This window comes from Aythya fuligula, chromosome Z, assembly GCF_009819795.1.
Source record: "Aythya fuligula isolate bAytFul2 chromosome Z, bAytFul2.pri, whole genome shotgun sequence".
In the NCBI taxonomy this organism is placed as follows: Eukaryota; Metazoa; Chordata; class Aves; order Anseriformes; family Anatidae; genus Aythya; species Aythya fuligula.
The window spans coordinates 48,994,009-49,015,552 of record NC_045593.1 but is presented as its reverse complement, the minus strand read 5'-3'; the positions used below and the strand labels follow the sequence as shown (position 1 = coordinate 49,015,552).

The 21,544-nt window shown below is 40.4% G+C and overlaps 1 protein-coding gene across 2 annotated transcripts in view; it reads right to left on the bottom strand.

Moving 5' to 3' along the window:
• The window catches only part of SYK (spleen associated tyrosine kinase), a 32,359-nt gene extending 14,252 nt beyond the window's left edge, over positions 1-18,107 (bottom strand). For both annotated transcript variants that reach the window (XM_032205978.1, XM_032205979.1), the window contains exons 1-5: positions 17,652-18,107; positions 15,723-15,883; positions 4,538-4,676; positions 3,005-3,086; positions 1,185-1,231 (exon numbers count right to left, since the gene is read on the bottom strand). In XM_032205978.1, coding sequence (XP_032061869.1) covers positions 1,185-1,231; positions 3,005-3,086; positions 4,538-4,676; positions 15,723-15,883; positions 17,652-18,065 — 843 coding nt within the window. In that variant the 5' untranslated portion in view covers positions 18,066-18,107. The remainder of the gene's footprint in view (positions 1-1,184; positions 1,232-3,004; positions 3,087-4,537; positions 4,677-15,722; positions 15,884-17,651) is intronic.
• Positions 18,108-21,544: the final 3,437 nt, after the last annotated feature.

Here is a 21,544-nt window from a genome sequence, read left to right as displayed (position 1 = left end):
AAATGTGACTAGTAAGCATTTCTAGTGGTCACTGAGAGATCATACCTGCCTAATTAAAACTGCAGTACTTATTGAGCAAGCATTTTGCCTGTATCTCAGGTTGAAATAGTAATGCGATCCACATCCTTAGTCACTTAAAATTATTATTTTTTTCTATTTAGCTCAAAAAATAGTTTTTCTAATGATTGGATTGAAATTATATTTTTTCCAAGCTTATTTGATTATTTGATTTTACATAGAAAGGTATAAAAATTTCAAATATAGCTATGCAGTCCTTATTCCTGATGGAAGAACAAACTTTCTCAATCCTTGACCCTCTTCATAGCTGTATGAGAATTCAGTAACTGCATATTGAAAAGGCTTATTGAATCTGTTATTTTCTTTTACCTCATAAAATTCTCTTTCCAATTGTGAATAAAGGAAACCCAAGGCACTCTTTTATTATTTTACAATAAATAAATTCTGTAAGGGTGTAAGTGTTTGCATGTGGTGAATGTAGTACATGTCTACATATTATACTTTTACAACAAGAGTAACTCCCAGCACTTCACCTAGCAGCCATTTGCACTGTCTTTATGGTAATAGTCCTTAACTCAAATGTTTGTATTAGATAGTCAAATATATGCAGATAGTAATTTTAAAACCTAATCAAGGACAGCAACAGCGCCAGTTGGTAGTGATAATTATTATTTTCACTGCACAAGGATTCAAACCATTGTGCAAAGGCAGATGTTAACTGCATACACCAGGTATGAAAATATTTGGCTTTACTCAATAAAGTGAACCTTCATTTTGCTTCTGCCAGCAGTCTCAAAATGGGCAATTTAAACAGAGCAATATCTCTCCTCCAAGTGATGATACAGTCACTAGACAACTTGACCGTTAATGTTCAATGAGGCATTTTGAACATATTGTTCAATGAGACATATATGAAAACACCACAATTTCCACGTATGTTGTGTATATAAAACAAATTCACAAAATTAAATGCTTAACAGCTCAGTACAAAAATCTGATGAAAACAATAAATATGACAGAAATGTTAAGCTTATTTGACACCTACTTCTAAAACAATCCCTTAAAAAAAATACTGCAACAACATCCAAGTTGTATGATTCCTAGAGTATTATGTGGCTGTAGGGCTTCTTAAATGAACTTACTGCTATATCACCACTTACTCTTACCTTTGAAGGGGTTCCAGGAAGGGGACGAGTGTCAAAAACAACATTATCTGTAAAAGAATCAAATGTAGAAAGATACTGAACAAGGTTAGAAATGTACTACAATAATAATAATTACAAAAAATAAATATGTAATTACACAGGGGGCCAACTTTCTAGCTTTTAGATCATATTGCAGCATTTCTCCTGGCCCATCTTCTTGGCTTTTTGCTTTAATGTGGGGCAGTCACACTCTGCTACTTGCTGCTACAGAAACAAAGGTATGTGCACTGCCTTAATGGGAGTGTAAAAAGTAAGGGCGTATCTGTACACCATGTCCCTGGTTTCCAGTCAGAAAGAGAGAAGAGGGGTCCTTAGAGAGACAAGACCACTTCTGGAATAGCAAGAATCAGACAAGGATCAGGCAGGATTATCTTTGTCCTGGCAAGTAGTGAAAGAGATGACTAGGTTTCATCCGTGTAAACCCCAAGCAGAGCTACAGGCTAGGAGAGGAATGGTTGGAGAGCTGCCAGGCAGAAAAGGACCTGGGAGTGATGGTGGATAGTCGGCTGAATATGAGCCAGCAGTGTGCTCAGGTGGCCAAGAAGGCCAACGGCATCCTGGCCTGTATCAGGAACAGTGTGACCAGCAGGGCTAGGGAGGTGATCGTCCCCCTGTACTCAGCTCTGGTGAGGCCGCACCTCGAGTACTGTGTTCAGTTTTGGGCCCCTCGCTACAAGAAGGACATGGAGGTGCTTGAGCGGGTGCAGAGAAGGGCGACGAAGCTGGTGAGGGGCCTGGAGAACAAGTCCTACGAGGAGCGGCTGAGGGAGCTGGGCTTGTTCGGCCTGGAGAAGAGGAGGCTCAGGGGTGACCTTATCGCTCTCTATAGGTACCTCAAGGGAGGCTGTAGCGAGGTGGGGGTTGGTCTGTTCTCCCACATGCCTGGTGACAGGATGAGGGGGAATGGGCTTAAGTTGAGCCAGGGGAGTTTTAGGTTAGATGTTAGGAAGAACTTCTTTACCGAAAGGGTTGTTGGACACTGGAACAGGCTGCCCAGGGAAGTGGTGGAGTCACCATCCCTGGAAGTCTTTAAAAGACGTTTAGACATAGAGCTTAGGGATATGGTTTAGTGGGGATTGTTAGCGTTAGGTAAAAGTTGGACTCGATGATCTTGAGGTCTCTTCCAACCTAGAAATTCTGTGATTCTGTGATTCTGTGAACTCAGATGACGTATGGGATTAAAAAAGAAAGAGGCCCAAGAGCGCTTTGGAGGTCAGGATACCCCTAACCCTCCCAGAAATTAATTCCTGCAGGCACTGTGGCAGTTTAAAGAACCCCCTTTTCAGCATCAGGTGCAGCCAAATGTTTGTACTGCCTGTCTCCTGTGCTCCCCAATATGGGAAGTCCTCATCTACCAGCAGCTCACCTGTCCTGTTGCACCCAACCAAAAATGCCTGTACCAGAGCTGCTGGCATGCCAGTCTCCACTTGAAGTAAAGGTCACCAGAAGAGGAGTGCCAGGACAACCACGCTGTTAGCATGTACAGGCCAAGTACAACAGACTGCCATTTTCATCAGTAAAGTGCATTTTGGATCTGACGTTAATTTTAGAGCTGGGGGTGGTATCATCCCTTAAGGTACAGGATCTGACTCTATCCTGCATGACCTGGCAGATCTTAACTCATTTGAAAAGTTAGAATTTATTTTTTTTTTAAATCCAAATTTAAAATTGCATCTACAGAAATCTGCACCCACCCACCCTTAAAGTCAAAAAAATGCACACATTTTTTATCATCTTTAACACAGCTATTTATACATTTCAAAATAATAGGAATAACTCACCACTTTCTAAGCCAAGTCGTGGACAGGGAATGGTAAGAACTCTTAATAATCCATCTGGTTTGTATGAATAATGCTCAACTAACTAACAGAATGAGAGAAAAAAAAAAGAGAGAAAGAAGAGCAAGAGATAAAAAAAAAAAAGGGTAAGAGAGGTATTATTAAATAGATTGTCTGCTTATAATCACATGCATATGTACACTATTTGGTATATGTTATAACAAATGAACTGGGCATACAGCAGAATTTTACTGCATGTACTCTTATGCCATCTTTACTTCTCTCTATCAGAGGTGTATGTTTCTGAAGCAACTTCCTGGCTGAATCTGGAACCTCACCCAAGAACTGGATTTACGAAATAACGCACTCCACATCTGACTCTGCTATGAACCAGCTTTGTAACTCTGAGCAAATAACTTCTTTTTACACCTCTGACTTCTACCTATTTGTTTTTGTTTTGGTTTGGTTTGTTTGTTTTTGAGTTTTTATTTTAAAGATGGTCAAAACTCTAGGGCAGGAGTTATCTTTCTACATGTATGTAATGCTTTCTTTGGGCTCCAGACTCAGAATGGGATGTAAACAATTAATAAATGTATAGTACCAATAGTTGTGCACATTTGTGTTCCTGCATTATCCTGTCCATGCCTGTTGCCATTTTATCATAGGTACGTGACTGCTATTTTGGCTTTGGTACATTTGGGTAGGAAGGTGGTGGTCTGCAAGTGAAAAATTTACAGAAATTCAAAAAATGTGCAAGTTTTGCAGGTTGCTTTAAATTTCCAGTTATTCAGGGAAAGAAATATGCAGGATATTTACAAGCAAGACTGAGTTAATAAATACAATTAAAGGCACATATTTTAGATTTATGACTGGCTTTATTTGTCTTAATAGTTTTAATCAAGAAGAAAATTCTTCATGGTTTTTACTTCACTTTACCCAGTCATTTCTCCAGTTTTATTCCTTTTTATTAACAACTATGGCATAGTTAACTAGCCACTCATCATTTGATTTACTTTTACCACAGTTCAGACACATTTTGGAAGTAACCATTAGCAAACTATGTTTATTCAGTCTACAAAGGTGGGAACTTCAATGCTAAAGAATGCAATGTGTGTGCAGCATCCCAAAACAACCTATATGCTTCCCAGAATTCTGCTTATCATTATTATAAAGGACATAAACCAAAGACCTGGCATAGCTACTATTGAATACGATCATTTACAAATGCAAATGGTCTTCCATTTTAGAGAATGTTCAGCTAATTGAATAATGATTACAGCAATTTTAAACTCAGTGAGGCTTCAACATCACATTTAAATATGATGAAAATCTCTACACTTACTTAGATTTTTACACTAACATACCTTTTATCCATGTATGAAAGCCATAAAAAGCTGGAAACTTGACAAATAAACTGCCAAAACATGCTGCTGTTTAGCCAAAGACAGTTGACACACAGCAAAGTAAAACAAACTGCCAAGCTGGGTTATATTGCAACATGATGACAGATATCCAAGCAATTCAAACTCAACAGACCTGCCAGAGGGTGTCAAATCTTTTTCCATCTGGTATGGAGAGCTTTCCTGTCTTATCTCTGTCAATACGGTAATGCAGTACTTTTCCATCGTTGAGCAGACACAGGGCATAGGAACCATTGCTGTCCCTTTCTCGAATTCTGCAGGAATAAGAGAGATTTTTAGGGTTATTCTTTGCTAGCAATGAGTAACTAGGTTGAAGATGCTTTTTTAAATCAACTTTTCTCAACTTTCGAATTAAAAACAAAGAAAAATCTGTGCTGCAACTTCTGAAGACATTTTGCTAAGCCTTTCATTTATTTCTTAGTGTAATTTGTTTTCAGATAGAATTCCCTAAGTTTCTCTTTTCATCTCAAGTCAACATATGACAACAGAAAATCCACAATGTGGAGCTCTTTGCTAGGCAGCTACAGAACATTGTGCAGTGCACAAAGTGCTCTCTGAGCTAGGAAGCACTTCAAGGCTTGTGCACTGCAGCCCTACCAAAGCCCACAGAAGTCTGAGGACAGGATCCAACATGTATAAGCAGCTACACTTCTGTCTCTTCCCCAGCTGACCTAAAATTAAAAACAACAGATATGTACCCCCATTAAAATAAGATTTCTCTCATTTATCTTTAATTTTGAAACAGAGATGACAGTGAGAAGAGTAGACAGTGAGAAGAGTAAACAAAATAGAACGTAATATGAAATACAAATAAAAGGAAAATTTTCTTTGTGCACTGAAGCAGTTTCTGGTTTGCCTGGGAAATGAAAATAACTTGTACATTTCTGTTATCATTAATTCTTTTGATTTCTGGAAAGACCTTAATGCTTTCTTGCAGATTTCATGTAAATTTCACATGAAATTTCACACAGTAGTTGGTGATAGATCTGCTCTTAATTTCACTAAGGAGAAATCATGGAATGTAATATAAAATAACTGTCTAACATTCATGGGTAGCCAGCATGATCTCCTGCTTCTAGAAGATCTGGAAGCAACAACTGAGATACCTACACTGTGTTACATAGCTGTTTAAATCTTACTCTGGGCTAGATCACATTGAGAACAATGTCTTCTAGTGACTGGACCCAGAATAGGTAGCTTGCTACCAGCTCCATCATAATTGGCCTAGGGTTTCTAAGTTTAGAAAGCAGGTTTTAGTTTGAGGTGCCTGTGTTCAATTATTACTGATAATGAGACAGAAGTGGAGTTAGCTGAAAATTTGCTGCAATATATATATTTTTCCTCTATGAAAAGCACAGATTGGGCAACACAGACATTTTATGTTCCAGTGTGCACAGAAAGGTACTCTCCATTGAGTTTGCCTCTTTTTCTCCCCGTTGTACTGACAGTATATGATGCTGATGAACCAGGGCCTTAAGAGCCATTGCAAGCTAGGGAGCAACCCATCTGACCACTTCTTTCCTAGAGCTGTGTGGAGAACTGAGCTGCTCAGTAAATGTTTAAAGTTCCCAAATCAAAGACGCCTGGATTTGAATGTCCCCCAAGAAAATGTTCAAAGTGATACCAGTTAATTCTGTTTTGTGTGAAAGGGATAAAATATGTACTCTGAGAGAAGGGCAAGATGACCCAGGCCTTGGAGGTGTCTAAAGGATGATTAGCTGAGGAACTGCTAATCAGGAAGACCATTATGTTGCCATTCTTGATAGAAACGTCCTGCTGTATGCCCTTGAGTACATCACCAATCAACATAATATGGATAGTTGGCTGAAAAACAAAGATTAAGAGTATTCTAATGTGAACTACTTGTGAACTATCCGTGAACTATCCTTATTAACAAAAATCATGCCCCTAGCCAGGGAGACCCCAGCCCAACAAGGGACACTTCTCTGAGGATGCACAGAGTGATTCTGTTGTGTCATCAGCATGAGAGCTCTGTAACCAACCTGAGGCTAGGGGCTCGTACAAACATGTAAATATAGTGATAAGGGACTGTACAAAGAGTTGCATGGGAAGTCCTAAGGTGCACCAGCTTTGTGGGAAACCACCTGGTAACCAAACAGACTTGCACAATTCTGAAAAAAGCAATAACTCAACCTCGTGTATGGATTGGCTTCTTGCACACCAGACAATGAATCCCAGCTGTTTATCAGACAACAGAACTGCTGCTCATAAAGATTTGAGAAGAGAGTTTTCAAAACTCTTTTTTTGTTTTTGTTTTTGGTTTTGGTTTGGGAAGAGGAAAGACTTCTGGGGCCAACTATATCTGCCAAACAGTTCTCAGAGATTGCACATTGAAATGGACATTACCTGTGAGCATTTACACCAGCAGTTATCACCTAGAGAAAACAGCACTACTTCATACCAAATAATGTGGTTAACTATGACAAGGTTACAATATACTCAGTAATTTTTCAGAAACCCTGAAAAAATACTGCAGAACACCCTTGCTAAAGTGCTGGGAGGCGTTGCAGATGCAATGCTACTACTTGCAGTCACATCTCCAGAGACTGCAGTGGCAAGCATTAAATTCTGCTCCTCATTAACTCACTCAACTCCGAACTACAACGGTGTTTTACTTCAACTACTCATGCAACTATTTTTCATGCAGAGTGCTTCTTGTTGCCAAAGATGTGAACAGGATACTGGCTAATGGAAAAGGGAAGTAGAGATGTTTTTTTTTCTAAAACCAAAGTAGCTTGCATACTGTCTCTAAAGCAACTTGAAACACATCGTGGTTTTTCATGACATGCAGGTATTTTCTCAGCATGCTGATTTCCTGTGCTGACTGACCAGTGGAGAGCAAAGAATGCTTTGTCTTCCTCTTCCTCTGACTTGCTCTTAGCAAGTTCATCTACAATGGAACCTAAAATTTGATCTCCTGATAAGGCTATTGTGGTCTGCTGCACAGTGAGAAAACACCTTAGCAAGCAGGACTGAATCACAGGCATATATTTTGCTCACAGCAAAATACGGGACGCTGCTCCTAAACTCTACTTTGCTTCTAAAGTTTTGCTGTAAAACCGCACCTGCTATGGTTCTCGGTACAGCTGTTTTGGTCAGGATTCACATCTTTTCCTGACCTCTCTGACCCACTGTGCTGCTGGAGCACATAGCACAGAGACAGCCTTAAGAAGCCATGGTCCTGCTGCAGTGGTCTGCAAGTGGCACCTACCTATGTACCTAACTGAAAATAAATAAACAGATCTTCCAAAGACAGTTTCTGTGAGAGGGAATAAATCTCTTCCAAAGTGGGTTTCTGTGAAGGGGAATTAATTACTTCCAGAAGCATTGTTAACAGTCTAATAATAAATAGTAATGATAAATACTTTGTCATTTATCTTGTAAAATTGCCATGGCCATCTAAGCCTAGCAACTGCTCGACATCTTGAAGAGGAACGTTATCATTAATTAATGTCCCTGAATTAAGGTTATGTTTACTAGGATTATTTTCATTTTGTCTGATGTCAAAAATGTCCAGGTCTATTTATGAATACAAACATAATAAGGGTAGTGAATATTAAAGAATACTCTGTAAGGTTGGATAAATGGTGCACCTAACTAGGTATACAGTCTTGTAGTGTCAAATGCCTAGAGGAGGACAGTAAGAGTAATGCAAATATAGGCAGCTACATGTATTTTTCAACAGCTACAGTTTTTTGGTCGGACAAAAGACAAGTAAACTCTTACAAACGACTGCACTTCAGATCTTATTATTTCAAAATGGTGTTACTGGTGTTAACTATTGTGACATATAAGAGGCAGCTTGGTCCCTTAAGGTCAAGAGATGCCATTATGAGTGGTGCTGTGAGCCAATTTATCAGTCTTGACTAGTCTTGTACATCTTAATAAATTTAATTACATATTAAAGACAGTTTTCTGATTTATTTTTTTTTTTTTTACATAACTTTTCACATTTTATGTGAACTACATAAAAAGGTATATGGAGCCTAAACTGCTAATTGTGCAATGCCTTCAACCAGACTTTCCTTAAAAGTTGACCTTTTAAGTATTTCTGAATTATTGTTTATTTTCCTTCAGCTTCAGATTTCCTTCAGCTTCAGAATTTCTGTTTTTTAGCACGTATACAAGACCACACATTTATACAGCTGAAGTGGTCACCACCAATGACAAAGTAAGATGTGCCAAGAGCTATCACATACTTAAGAGAATCGTTTCCTGTGTGAAACTGCGGAGAAAGTATTTTTAATACCACTGGTCTGTCACCATTAGCAAATATTTAGTTTATTTTTCAACTGGTCCATGCATGCATGAGCTCACATAGATAATACTACTAACAACAATAACAACATGTTATTAAATCACATTAAGTATGTGATGTTATTAATAATAATATTAACTATGATCATCTAGATAACACTGATTGCCATATTCTATAATTATGTTCTCTACCAGGGAAAGTTCAATGAAAAACTAATACTTTACAGAACTCTGGTAAGAAACAAAGTCCTGTATGGCATGAAAAATAATAATGAGACAGATGGAGTCTTTAAACAATTTAAATCCTTTGTTTTCAGTTGCTCTTTGGATCATCTTACAGATGTCATATTCTCCTTCTATTCTGCCACTATAATTTTTCCTCCAAATGTTGTGGCTAGAGTGGCAATCTTTTCCATGAATGTTTTTTCCAGAAGAAGTGGACGCTGATTCCTGTTTCTTGTCATGTCATGGCATTGTTTCTACATTTGGCTTTGAAAACAAACTCTACAGCACCCACATACATTCTTATTTCCCTAGCTTTTCAGTCCTGACAAAAATCTTAAAAAGACCTTTGAAAACACCTTAGTGAAACATTGCTCCCACATAACTCTTCCAGCAGCTTGTATGAGGGACAGTCCTAAATTTCTGACGCTATTCAGAATGTTTTGAAATGAAATCAGAAATATTTTCAACTATTTCCATAGTTATTGTACACAAACATATGTAGCTCTGATAATCTTGTAGTGATGCAATAAATTGGTAAAGAAATCTAAGCATTACATGTGGTCTCACAGAGACCCGTGTACTCAATTTTGTTTCAAGCTAGGTCAGACATCAGATTTCTAGTGTGATTACATTTTTAGTGACCCTTGCAAAAGAATATAAAGAAATATTGTAACCTAAAATTTATTATCCTTCCTGTAATAAACAAGATTCTGTTTGTCATATACCGGCACTTAATTCAGATCTGCTTGTGCAGTTGATCAATACCTCTGGAGTTCATCTTTTCCAAAATCTAGCTTCCCTTTATGTTCCCTGGATGCTTTCTAATTCCCACTTCAACATGTGACCTTCTTCTAGACAGTGAATGTTTCTAAATTTTATCCTTTAGTAAGCTACCACACTTGAGTGTCTCAACCAATGTGAGAAAAAAGTCCCTGCACATTTCCAAGCACAAATTCACAGTAATCAGTCCAGAGATGTACAGAAGATTCTGATATGCACTGCTACTGGGTAAGGAAAAAATACAAAATATGTGTGCCTGACATATAAAACAATGCACCTCTCTAGCACTCACAATTTTCATGCTACTGTTTCAGTTAACTAAAAAATAGTGATTTATTTGTCAAGGCTAAGCAAGCCTGTGTTGGGCAAACCACCACAGAAATAGAAAATGTCTCTGAATTAGACATTTGATTTGTTATTTGGTATGGGCAAGTAACAGGTCTACTTATCTGAGAGCCAAAAGGACTTCAGAAGGAAAACAAATAGATTTCTGGTACAAATGAGCAACGTTACATCTTTTGCTGGTCTGGCTGCTGAATTACGGGGCCAAGATCTTGTCCTGTTTTTTTCCCTAGAAGCATGAGTCAACAGCTGCTAGGTGGCTACTGACCTCTATACCTGCCAGATAGGCAGTCTATGTAAGAACAATTAATGCATTTGAAAGCACCCTGCAGATGCAAAAGAAAACTATTAAGGCTCCAGTGGCACATCTTACAGTTTAAACGGAACCTCTAAGTCAGAATTTTTCTCTCAAAGGGTTTATCTACCTGATGTGAAAGAAGCCTTCTGAGCTGCAGCAGAGCTATCTAAGCACACCCACTGACATAAGCAGTCCTACAGGAAGAAGGTCTACCTAGTCATCAAGGGTATCACTGCAAACAGTACCAGAGATGCCTCTTTGGCTATCTCTGAAGGAAGCAGGAAAATTCTGGGAAAGAATTTCTATTTAAAACTCTAGGAATGCTTAAAGAAGATTAAAAAGAGACCAGAAACTACAATGGAGACTGAAAATGTCCAGTCTGCTAAAAAACTGCCCTAACTCCAAACCCTATCCTTGTGTTTCCGAAATGTTAGCTAAGGAATCCATTTTCTCTCTCTCTCTCTTTCTATTTATTTATTTATTTATTTATTTATTTATTTATTTATTTATTTATTTATTTATTTATTAATATAGATTAATTTATTTTTTTTTCCAAAGAGAAGAACTTTCATGACATAAAAGCCAATGCGTGCAAGGGGTAAACTGGAAAAACTGTGAATTTTAATATATCATCAACATCATGACTCAGATAATGAAACAATAGTTTGGAAATATATTAATGCATAAAATAATATTTTAGAAAAAAAAAAGTCATAAAAAAGGGTTGTTTCATTTTAGTATTGTATATACATTTGCTCCAATGGAGAAAAATAGCAACAGAGAGTAGCAAAGTAACAAGAGAATGAAAAGGAGAGAAAGCATGGCATTGTTGTGTTGGTAATTATCTACTCAGTGACTACGAATCAGTGAAAACTCTTTTGTGCTACTGAAAGAAGATTTCAGAAGAGGTGAATCTGTGACAATGGGAATATTTGGCTCCACAAACTTGTAATATTTCCTCCTTACAATTTGCAGAGAAAACATCTCGGTAATGACTTTCAGAGTGCGATCCTAAGAAACAGAAAGTAGTAGGCTGAAAATATGAAGGTGCTTGGCTGTGATAGTTTTACCCTGCTGGGCAGCTGAGCTCCACATTAGCTACTCTCTCATTCACCATCCTCAGAGAAGAAGAGGGAGAAAATAGATGTAAAGGGCTCATGGGGTTTAGGTAAGGACAGGGAGATCACTCAACAAGTATCATCAAGGGCAAAACAGACTTAGTATAGGGAGATTAATACGATTTATTGCCTATCACTAGAACAGTGAGAAACTAAAAGCAAATTAAAAACGCCTTCCCCACATCTACCCTCTTCTACCTCCTCTCCCCCGAGTAGCACAAGGGAATGGGGAATGGGGAAAGGGGAATGAGGAATGGAGAATGGGGAATGGGGAATGTGGGCTGCAGTCAGTCCCTGACACTTCATTGCCACCGCTTCCTTACGGTCACTCCCTGCCCCTGCTCCCCGTGGGGTCCCTCCCATGGATGCCGTCCTTCCCCAACTGAGTCTGTGGGGGCTGCCCACACGCAGCAGCTCTCCAAGCACTGCTCCCACACGGCTCCGTACCACGGGGTCCATCCATCCATCCCCCAGGAGCAAACTGCTCCAGCACGGGTCCCCCACGGGTGGGGGCAGCTCCCCCCAGACCCCCTGCTCCTGCGTGGGCTCCTCTCCACGGGCTGCAGCTCCGGCCTGGGGCCTGCTCCTGCGGGGGCTCTCCATGGGCCGCAGCCTCCTCCAGGCCACATCCACCTGCTCCACCGGGGGCTCCTCCACCCATGGGGGGGCTGCAGCATGGAGATCTGCTCCATGTGGGACCCATGGGCTGCAGGGGGACAGCCTGCTCCACCAGGGGCCTCTCCCTGCACAGCCCGCAGGGGAACTGCTGCTGCCCTGTGCCTGCAGCACCTCCTGCCCTCCTGCTGCACTCAGCTGGGGGGCTGCAGGGCTGGTTCTCACTCCTTGCACTCCGAGCTGCTGTTGAGCATCATTTTTTTTCCTTTTCTTAAACCTGCTCTCCCAGAAGCCCAACCAGTGTCTCTCCCTGGCTCAGCTCTGTCCAGCAGCGGGTCCCTTTTGGAGCCATCTGGAGCTGGCTCTGCTCTGACATGGGGCAACTGCTGGACGCTGCTCACAAAGGCCACCCTTGCAATGTCCTGTTACCAAAGCTTTGCCACATAAGCCCTATACAGTGGCAACTTTGGTGAGAATAACTATGAAATAAAAAAGGACTGAGACAAGGGAGAAGATTTAAAGAAAGGAGATGTCAGTACTCAAACTATTAGTATGTAAAACCTGATAGGAATTAACGTTACTGGAAAGAAGGATTTAGAGGATTTAATAGTTTTTAAAATAAATATTTGAGACTGAAAATACAAACTACTCCATATGGAAGCATATGAAAGCTACATTGACACTAACAAATAATGGGGCAAATCAGTAAAGTAAGACAGTGGGTACTGAAGAACTGTATCCACCCTGTACATATTTCTAGGGTTTTGCTTTGGAGAAGCTTCAGAAAAGTCATAGATTAGTACTGAACAAGGTTATATAGGTGATGAAATTTCTTTCAGGAATTATATAGATCTAAGTGATTCTTTCTTGCCCATGACCTTTAAACTTTAATTTTATTATTACATAAATATTTATTTATTTATTTATTTACTGGGGGTGGGGGTGGGGAGAAGGAGGGAAAGAGGCAAAAATGCCACGAAGAAAACATTTATACTTTTCAAATGAGGATTTTCTCAATTAAAAACTGTTTTGCTAGGAGATTTTGACTGACTCTGATCCTGAGAAGATGATGGCTGCTCGTCACCACCTTAATTGACATGTTTGTGCTCATATATTTTAATAATGGGGCTACATTAACACGAAGGGAGACAGACACAGAATGAAGTTACTAAGGTGAAAGAAATTCCTTCTCTGGCTTAATTTCAAAAGAAAGGCACATCTCTGCTCTTAGGAATACTGACGGTTATGGATACCAGACGTGTAAGACAGACAGCTTGTTAATAATTGTTCTGCTTTGGTTAAATCAGTGCGTTGGGTGTTGGAGGAGATGCTTAGCTTGGGGGGCACACCAGGAGGAGGCTGGGCTGCCCTCTGCCAGGCATGGCTGTGTCCAGTCAGTTCCAGCTGTCTGCAGCAGGCCCCATGGAGGGCACCACAGTTCCCTCAGCCATGTGCGCACACTGCTGCCCTTTGAAGATGTGGACAGTTCCAGGAGGAACTGTAGCCCCTGGAGCATGCATTTCTGCAGGAAAGAGTGTGGGGAGAAAGGAGACAGAGAGAAACTGCTATGGGCTGGCCACAGGTTTGTTTCCCTGGACCCATAGATTTTTTTTTCGGGGGGGGGGAGGGAGGGACTTTGCTTGGGGAGCAAAGTCCCACCCACTGTAAGTGAAGAGCAGGCTCAAGACCACCTGATGAAACTAAACAGGTAGAAATCTATGGGACCTGACAACATGCATCCCAGGGTCCTGAGGGAACTGGCTGATGTAGTTGCCAAGCCTTTCTCCATTACATTTGAAAAGTCTTGGCAGTCAGGTGAAGTCCCTGGTGGCTGTAAAAAGGGAAACATCATGCCTCTTTTTAAAAAAGGTAGAAAGGAGGACCCGGGGAATGACAAATTGATGAGCTTCACCTCTGTGCCTGGAAAGATCATGGAAAAGATCCTCCTGGAAGCAATGTCAAGGCACATGCAAGACAAAAAGGTCTTCAACTTTATCAATGACATGGACAGTGGAATCGAGTGCACCCTCAGCAAGTTTGCAAATGACACCAAGCTGAGTGGTGCAGCTGATACAATAGAAGGAAGAGATGCCATCTGAAGGGATTTGGACAAACTTGAGAAGTGGGCCTACGTGAACCTAATGAGGTTCAACAAGTCTAAATGCAGGGTGCTGCACCTGGGCCAGGGCAATCTCAGGCATGAATACAGACTGGGAGAAGAACTCATTGAGAGCAGCCCTGCAGAGAAGGACTACGGGGCTCTGCTGGATGAAAAGCTGGACATGAGTCGGCAGTGCACGCCTGCAGCCCAGAAGGCCAACTGCATCCTGGGCTGCAATAAAAGAGGAGTAGCCAGCAGGTCAAGGGAGGTGATTGTCACCCTCTGCTCTGTCCTTGTGAGGCCCTACTTGGAGTACTGCTTCCAGGTCTGGAGCCCCGAGCACATGATGGATGTGGAGCTGTTAGAGTGGGTCCAGAAGAAGGCCACAAAGATGATCAAGGGGCTGCAGCACCTCTCCTACTTTGAAAAAATGAGAGAGCTGGGAATATTCAGCCTATAGAAGAGAAGGCTCCAGGGGCACCTAACTGCAACCTTTCAGTATCTGAAGGGGACTTATAAAAAGATGGGGAGTAATTCTTTGCTCAGTTGGATAATGACAGGACAAGAGGGAATGATTTTAAATTAGAAGAGGGGAGATACAGATTAGAGGTTAAGAAAAAATTCTTCACTCAGAGAGTGGTGAGCACTGGAACAGTTTGCCCAGAGAGGCTCTGGATGCCCTATCCCTGGAGGTGTTCAAGACCAGGTTAGATGAGGTCCTGAGCAACTTGATCTAGTGGCTGGCATCCCTGCCTATGGCAGGGGGTTGGAACTAGATAATCTTTGAGGTCCCTTCCAGCCCAAGCAATTCTATGATGATTCTGTGATGATGTCCACAACCCCCTGACCCCCATCACCCTTTGCAGTCTGTTGGGGAAAAGAGTTGGGCTGGAAGGAGTAAAGTTGAGCCTGTGAAAATGTGGGGACGTGGTCTGACTGCAATATGTTGTTTGATGTTTTTGTCTTCGTTACTTACAATCCAAATTATATTAATTGGTAATTAAATTAATTTTACCCAAGCAAAGTCTGTTTTGCCTGTGACAAAGACTGATAAACAGTCTCCCTGCTGTCTCTCCTCATCTTGACCAACAAGCTTTTCCACTTTATTTTCTCCCCCTGCCCATTTGAGCTGGGGGATTATGAGACTGACTGGGTGGCCTGATGTTAACCCACCACAATCATTTAGCACTGCTTATCAATTGATTTATTTTATTTTATTTTATTTTATTTTATTTTATTTTATTTTACTCATTTATTTATTTTGGACGCTGAACTTCTTTGATGTTCCATTTAGAATACTTGCTTAAAAAACAGGGACCCAAACATACACTATAGTTTCCCATCTTCAGTTAAGTGAAAACTGAACCTTGGACACACTTGTTTAGTATAGGAATAGTTGCATTGTGTAATATTTATCATGCTGAATTGAAATCTCTCTGTGAATAAGCCATCTTTTAGGACACTCTCTCACTTGAGATTCATTTAAGTGAACTATGTAATAACACTAAGGACAAACAGCAATAATATAGGAAAAAGCACTCACAAAAATTTTCCATTGTTTCTTGACCCAATGAGGATACGGTGCTCTGATTCTTCCCGAGAAATCCTCCCGTGGAACCAAGGCATCTTCTCATGGGCTGTAGTAGCAATCAATTTCTCCAGCTGAGGTTTTTGACTTATGATAGCTTGTTCAAGAGCATGACCCTAGAGTGGTAGAAACACAATGGGACAATCAAATTGTCTTCTGCGATAGAAAGTTTACATATAGATTCCCAGTATTGTATGGCTTTTGGGACATCTGGAACCTGTACATTTTGTTGTATTTGAGGAAAAGTAATAGTTGCTACACAGACATTAAAACAAAAGATAAAATAGGGTAATCTAAACATCACAAAGCTAGTTTTTTTCTTTTATCTCTGAGAAGTGGAAGGAAAAATAATGAGTAAACCATAAATAGATTAATATCTCAACCAAAATTTGTGTCATATTTTTATGCTAGTCTGGCATAGCAAATATACTTGATGTCACTCTGAGATGTCATAACATACCTCCATATTACACACCTTATGTCAGCTTGCTGACATTAACTAAACACACTTTGCACTGTTTCAGCATGTACTTATTGCAATATCATAAAATCATAAAATCACTTAAGTTGAAAGGGACCTCAGGAGGTCATCTAGGTCAACTTGCTACAAGATGGTACAACTTGAAATTCAGACCAGATTGTTCAAGACTTTGTCCAGCTAAGCCTTGAAAATCTCTATAGATGGAGACTGAAAACATTTATGTTTCAACATTTACCTGTGCTCAGGGGTTTGTTTGTTTGTTTTTATATTCAATTGTACTTTCCCTGTTACAATTTATGACCACTGTCTCTCATTTTCTCTCTGTGCATGTCAATAAAGAGCCTGGCTATCTTCTCAGTAACCTCTACTGCAGGAAAAATACCCACTGCTCATAAAAATCTGATAATTAAAATTCTGTTGTGACAAAATACTATATAGCATATTTGGGATTGATGTATTGTGTTTGTGTGTGTTCGGCAGAATATCCAAGTTGGAAGGGACCCACAAGGATCACTGAGTCCAACTTACGGCTTCATAAAGGACCTCCTGAAAATTAAACCATATATCTGAGAGTACAGGCCAAATACTTGAACTTCATCAGCTCGGTGCTGTGACCACTGCCCTGGGGAGCCTGTCCCAGTGCCCGACCACCCTTTCCCTAACCCCCATCCTGACCCTCCCTTGTCCCAGCTCCATGCCGTCCCCTCGGGTCCTGTCGCTGTCCCCAGAGAGCAGAGCTCAGCGCCTGCCCCTCCGCTCCCCTTGTGAGGGAGCCGCAGGCCGCCAGGAGGCCTCCCCTCAGCCTGGTCCGCTCAGGGCTGAGCAAACCAAGGCACCTCAGCTGCTCCTCAGATGCCTTGCTCACTAGACCCATGACAATCTTTGTTGCCTCCCACCCCAGATACTCTCTAATAGTTTTATGTTCTTGTATTGTGGTGCCCCAAACTGCACATAGTACTTGAGGTGAGACTGCACCAGCACAGAGCAGGGCGGGACAATCCCTTCCCTTGACTGGCTAGCAATGCTGTGCCTGATGTACCCCAGGATACGCTTGGCCCTTTTGACTGCCACAGTTGATTCACATTCAAATTGTTCTTGGCCAGAACCCACAGATCCCTTTCCATCAGTCTGATCTCCAGTTGTCATCCTCCCGTCTGTACAGACATCCAGGATTACTCTGTCCCAGATGCAGAATCTGGCACTTGTTCTTGTTAAATTTCATATGGTTGGTGATTACCCAGCTCTCTAATCTATCAAGATGTCTTAGTGCAAGTTAGTTAAGTAGGACTTTCCCCTCATGAACTCATGTTAGCTACAACAGCAACTGCTGGAACCAAACCCTGTACTTTCTTTTTATCCTAATTCAAAGACCATTTTATGGAAAAACCAGCCTGCAAATTTACCTGCAAATTCCAAGTTTGTTTGACGTACTCTCTGATGAGGTTCTCTTTTAAATCTTCAAAGGGCCCTGTTTTGGGTTCAATGCCTGGTGGTCGGTTGAAAGGTTTTCTCAGTAGACAGATTAGGCCATCCGCTTCCTCTGAATGATAGTTAATTAGTTCAGCAGGACTTGCATGAGACTTCCCTCCTGCAATAGCATATGTGCCACTCAGCTCCCTCTCAATTGTATAATGATGAACCTTCCTTCCATGGGCCAAGGATAAGGCAAAGCCTCCAAGGTAATTCCGACTTTGGCGAAGCAGATATAGTCCATCACTCACTCCTCCTTGCATCAGATACTCCTCAGCTTCCTCACGTGTAATATTGCCAAAGAAGTATGGCAAATGGTTAGCTGGGTTAGTCACGCTGGAAGCCATGATTTATTTATTTTTGCTTTCTAAGAAGCCAACTTAATGTTTAACACCTGAAAAGAAAGAAGGAGACATGATTAACAGTTGAAAAAAGAGAGGATAAAACCATAACATGGCAGTTCACGTGTGGTATGTTTTTAATACATTTTTGAAAAGCTTTTGGGAAGAAGGTAACATTTTTGTTTTTATCTTGTTAGAGGTTGTCTTTCTAAATGCCAATAGTGGGTTTCTCCTGGTTATATACTGCTGTTGAAGTTTCCTGAAACTCCATGAGTATCCTGCAATTCTTTCTCTGTCCTCTGGTCTTTTTCCCAGCCATATAGAGTCTTGACATTTTCACTTGCCCAAATATCTCTATCCATTTTTTTCATTCTGCCTTGAGATTTTTCTCAATGTAAATAAATAAATAGGTAAGAAAGACTTAGTAAGTAGGTTTTCTTTCCAGTTTTGTGTGACTATAATTTTGCTTGTAAGAGTAGCTTATGCCAGTAAGTGGGCTGAATATGGACAAAAGTCCTATATTAAAATAGTTAACATTTTTCTCTCACAGAGCTTCACCAGAAAACCACTTTTTTTTCTCTCTTTTTTAATGGTGAAAATAATAGTTAATGTAATAGTGTCTTCCTAAACATTTTTCATTTCAAACAGATTATCTTGAAACAATATGAAGGCACACTGCCAAAAAACACACAGAAGAGAACAAAGTTCAGCATTTCTGAAGAACAAGATGAAGACAATATAAATAGCTTCTTTTATTCTGAACTTAATAATGCAAAAATCTCTTATGTTTAAAAAAAAGAAAAAAAAAAAAAGGAAAAAAAGCATTCACAGGAATACTAGGAATACTCAGGAATACTACTCTTCTTTTCTTCTTGTGTCCTGTTTTCCCCTGAGCTATTTCAGTCTTCTACATTGTCAACAGAGAAACTTATTTTCATTAAAACTCATGACATTTTCACTACCTGGACAGCTAGGTATTATGCTGGAATTACTTTTGTCACTTTCAAGTCACTGAAGCATATACATCAGAATGGAAGACATGGATTTTGTTTATTATTTGTCTTAGGGATATGGTTTAGTGGAGGGCTGTTAGCATTAGGTTGGAGGTTGGACTCGATGACCTTGAGGTCTCTTCCAACCTAGAAAATTCTGTGATTCTGTGATTAGTGCTGTTTAAATGACAATCTAATAGAAACAAGGAAGAACACCACAGCTACCTGCTGACAGCATTTAAATGTATAGCAAGTGAATATATTAAGACACTAATGATAACTGCATTCTTGCAATAATATTTGCAAGCTTTGTTTTAACAGATGAAGTGATGCACAACTACAATTACTTACATCATGCCAAGTTTACCGCTCAATTCATGAATTGTTTCCTGCAACATTATAAGTTTTCATATACTTCCTCCTCCAAATGCTTTCCAGACCTAATCACACTTTAATTGGGACTGATTGTAGACTGTAACATCCACGGTTTATGGGGCATAAAACTGAAAGTTCCATTTAGGATCAGTTCTACATCTTCTTCCAGTCTAGAAAGAATGACTATTGAAGAGAAAAAATTCCACTAAGTATTATTGCCTCTGCATATTTGAAGTCATCAGATGAATAATGACTTTCAGAGAATACATGAAATGCTGAATACAACTAGCAGGACATGCTTATATTTGCATTACTTGTGTTTATTAAAGGAAGCTTTTCCTTAGGAACTATCTCACAACTTCATTGCCAGAATTATGATTTGCTTGTGGTTTAAGTTTGGTTTCGACAACTTAATTTTGAAATAGTCTCAGGTATAGATAACAGGCGACAGCCTCTATTATCTGTAGTGTATTGTGTAGATTTTAGGATAACTAGTTAACACTACAAATATATGAAAGGAAAAATGTTGTTCTTTATACTTACAAGATAACTGTATATCTTGTATTATTTTTTTCAATGTATGTATATTAAGAAAAATCTATGCATGCTAAATAATAATAATAATAACAACAACAATAATAATAAATACAGATAGGATGTTAACCTATAAACCAATTATCTGTTTTATTTAGCAACTCTTTCCCACTTTCCATTACCTTGAATGAAAGCCAACAAAAGGATTGGAAACTCAGTTCCTGTCTCTATTGCTGTGCAGGATCTAGCAGCAGAAGCCGTGTGCCCTTCACACTTAAAAGGAAGGGCAGAATTTTAGGAAAGCCAGGCAGCAGCCCATGGAACCAGCATGAAATAATTCAGAGGTACATAACCAGGGTTAACAGACCTCTCAGCTTGTAGCTGGCTGAAGTGTGCAACTGAATCATGTGAGTATGGGTGAAGAGAACTTTAGGGAAGACCACCTAAGAAAGGAGGGTCCATGATGCAAAACTGCAACTAGGGAGTGGACGTCTTAACAAAGGACCTTTAGGCAGAGCGTGCTCTAGGCTAACATCTTCCCTGGCAGCCCTGCTGCATGCATGCATAAAGCTGCTCTTTATGTGAGAGTGGAGTGTATTAAGCTCTGCCTAGGGCTGGATGAAGAAGTGAGTCGACAGGTAACAATTAAAGGACAGGCTAACATGGATGACACTGTTGTGGGTGTTTACTTCAGGCCACCTGATCAGGAAGAGAAAGTCAACGAGGCTTCCTACACACAGCTGAAAGTAGCCTCATGGTCACAGCTCCTGGTTATTATGGGGGACTTCAATCACTCTGACATCTGCAGGGAAGACCACACACCTAGGCACAAACAGTTTTCCTGCAGATCATTGGTGATAACTTTTTGACACAGGTGGTGGAGAAGACAGTAAGAAATGTGCTGCTGGACCGTGTACTAACAAAGAAAGAAGGACTGGTTGCAGATTAGATGGGTAGGAGCAGCCTTGGCTGCAGTGACCGACAATGATATGGTGGTGTTCAGGATCCTATGTGGACGAGGAAGCAGGGCAATAAGGATTGCAACCCTGGACTTCAGAAGACAAAACTTTAGCCTCTTGAAGGACCTACTTGAAAGAATCTCATTAGTTAGGGCCCTAGAAGGAAGGGGGTCCAAAAGAGCTGGTCAATATTCAAGCATCACTTCTTCCAAGCTCAAGGTTGGTACATCCCTGTGAGTAAGAAGGCAAGCAAAAGGGGCAGGAGACCTGCATGGGTGAGAAAGGAGATCCTGGCAAAACTCAAACAGAAGAAGGAAGTAGGCAGAATGTGGAAAAAGGGACAGGCCACTTGGGAGGAATATAGGAATGTTGTCAGAGTATGCAGAGATGTGATGAGGAAGGCTAAGGTCCGTTTGGAATTAAATCTGGCAAGGGATGCAAGGACAACAAGAAGGGCTTCTTCAAATACATCAGTAGTAAAAGGAAGACTTGGGAAAAGTCTTTTGACACTGTCTCCCATAACAACCTCATAGGCAAGCTCAGAAAGTGTGGGATAGATAGGTGAGGTGGACTGAGAACTAGCTGGATGGCAGAGCTCAGAGGGTTGTGCTCAGAGGTGCAGAGT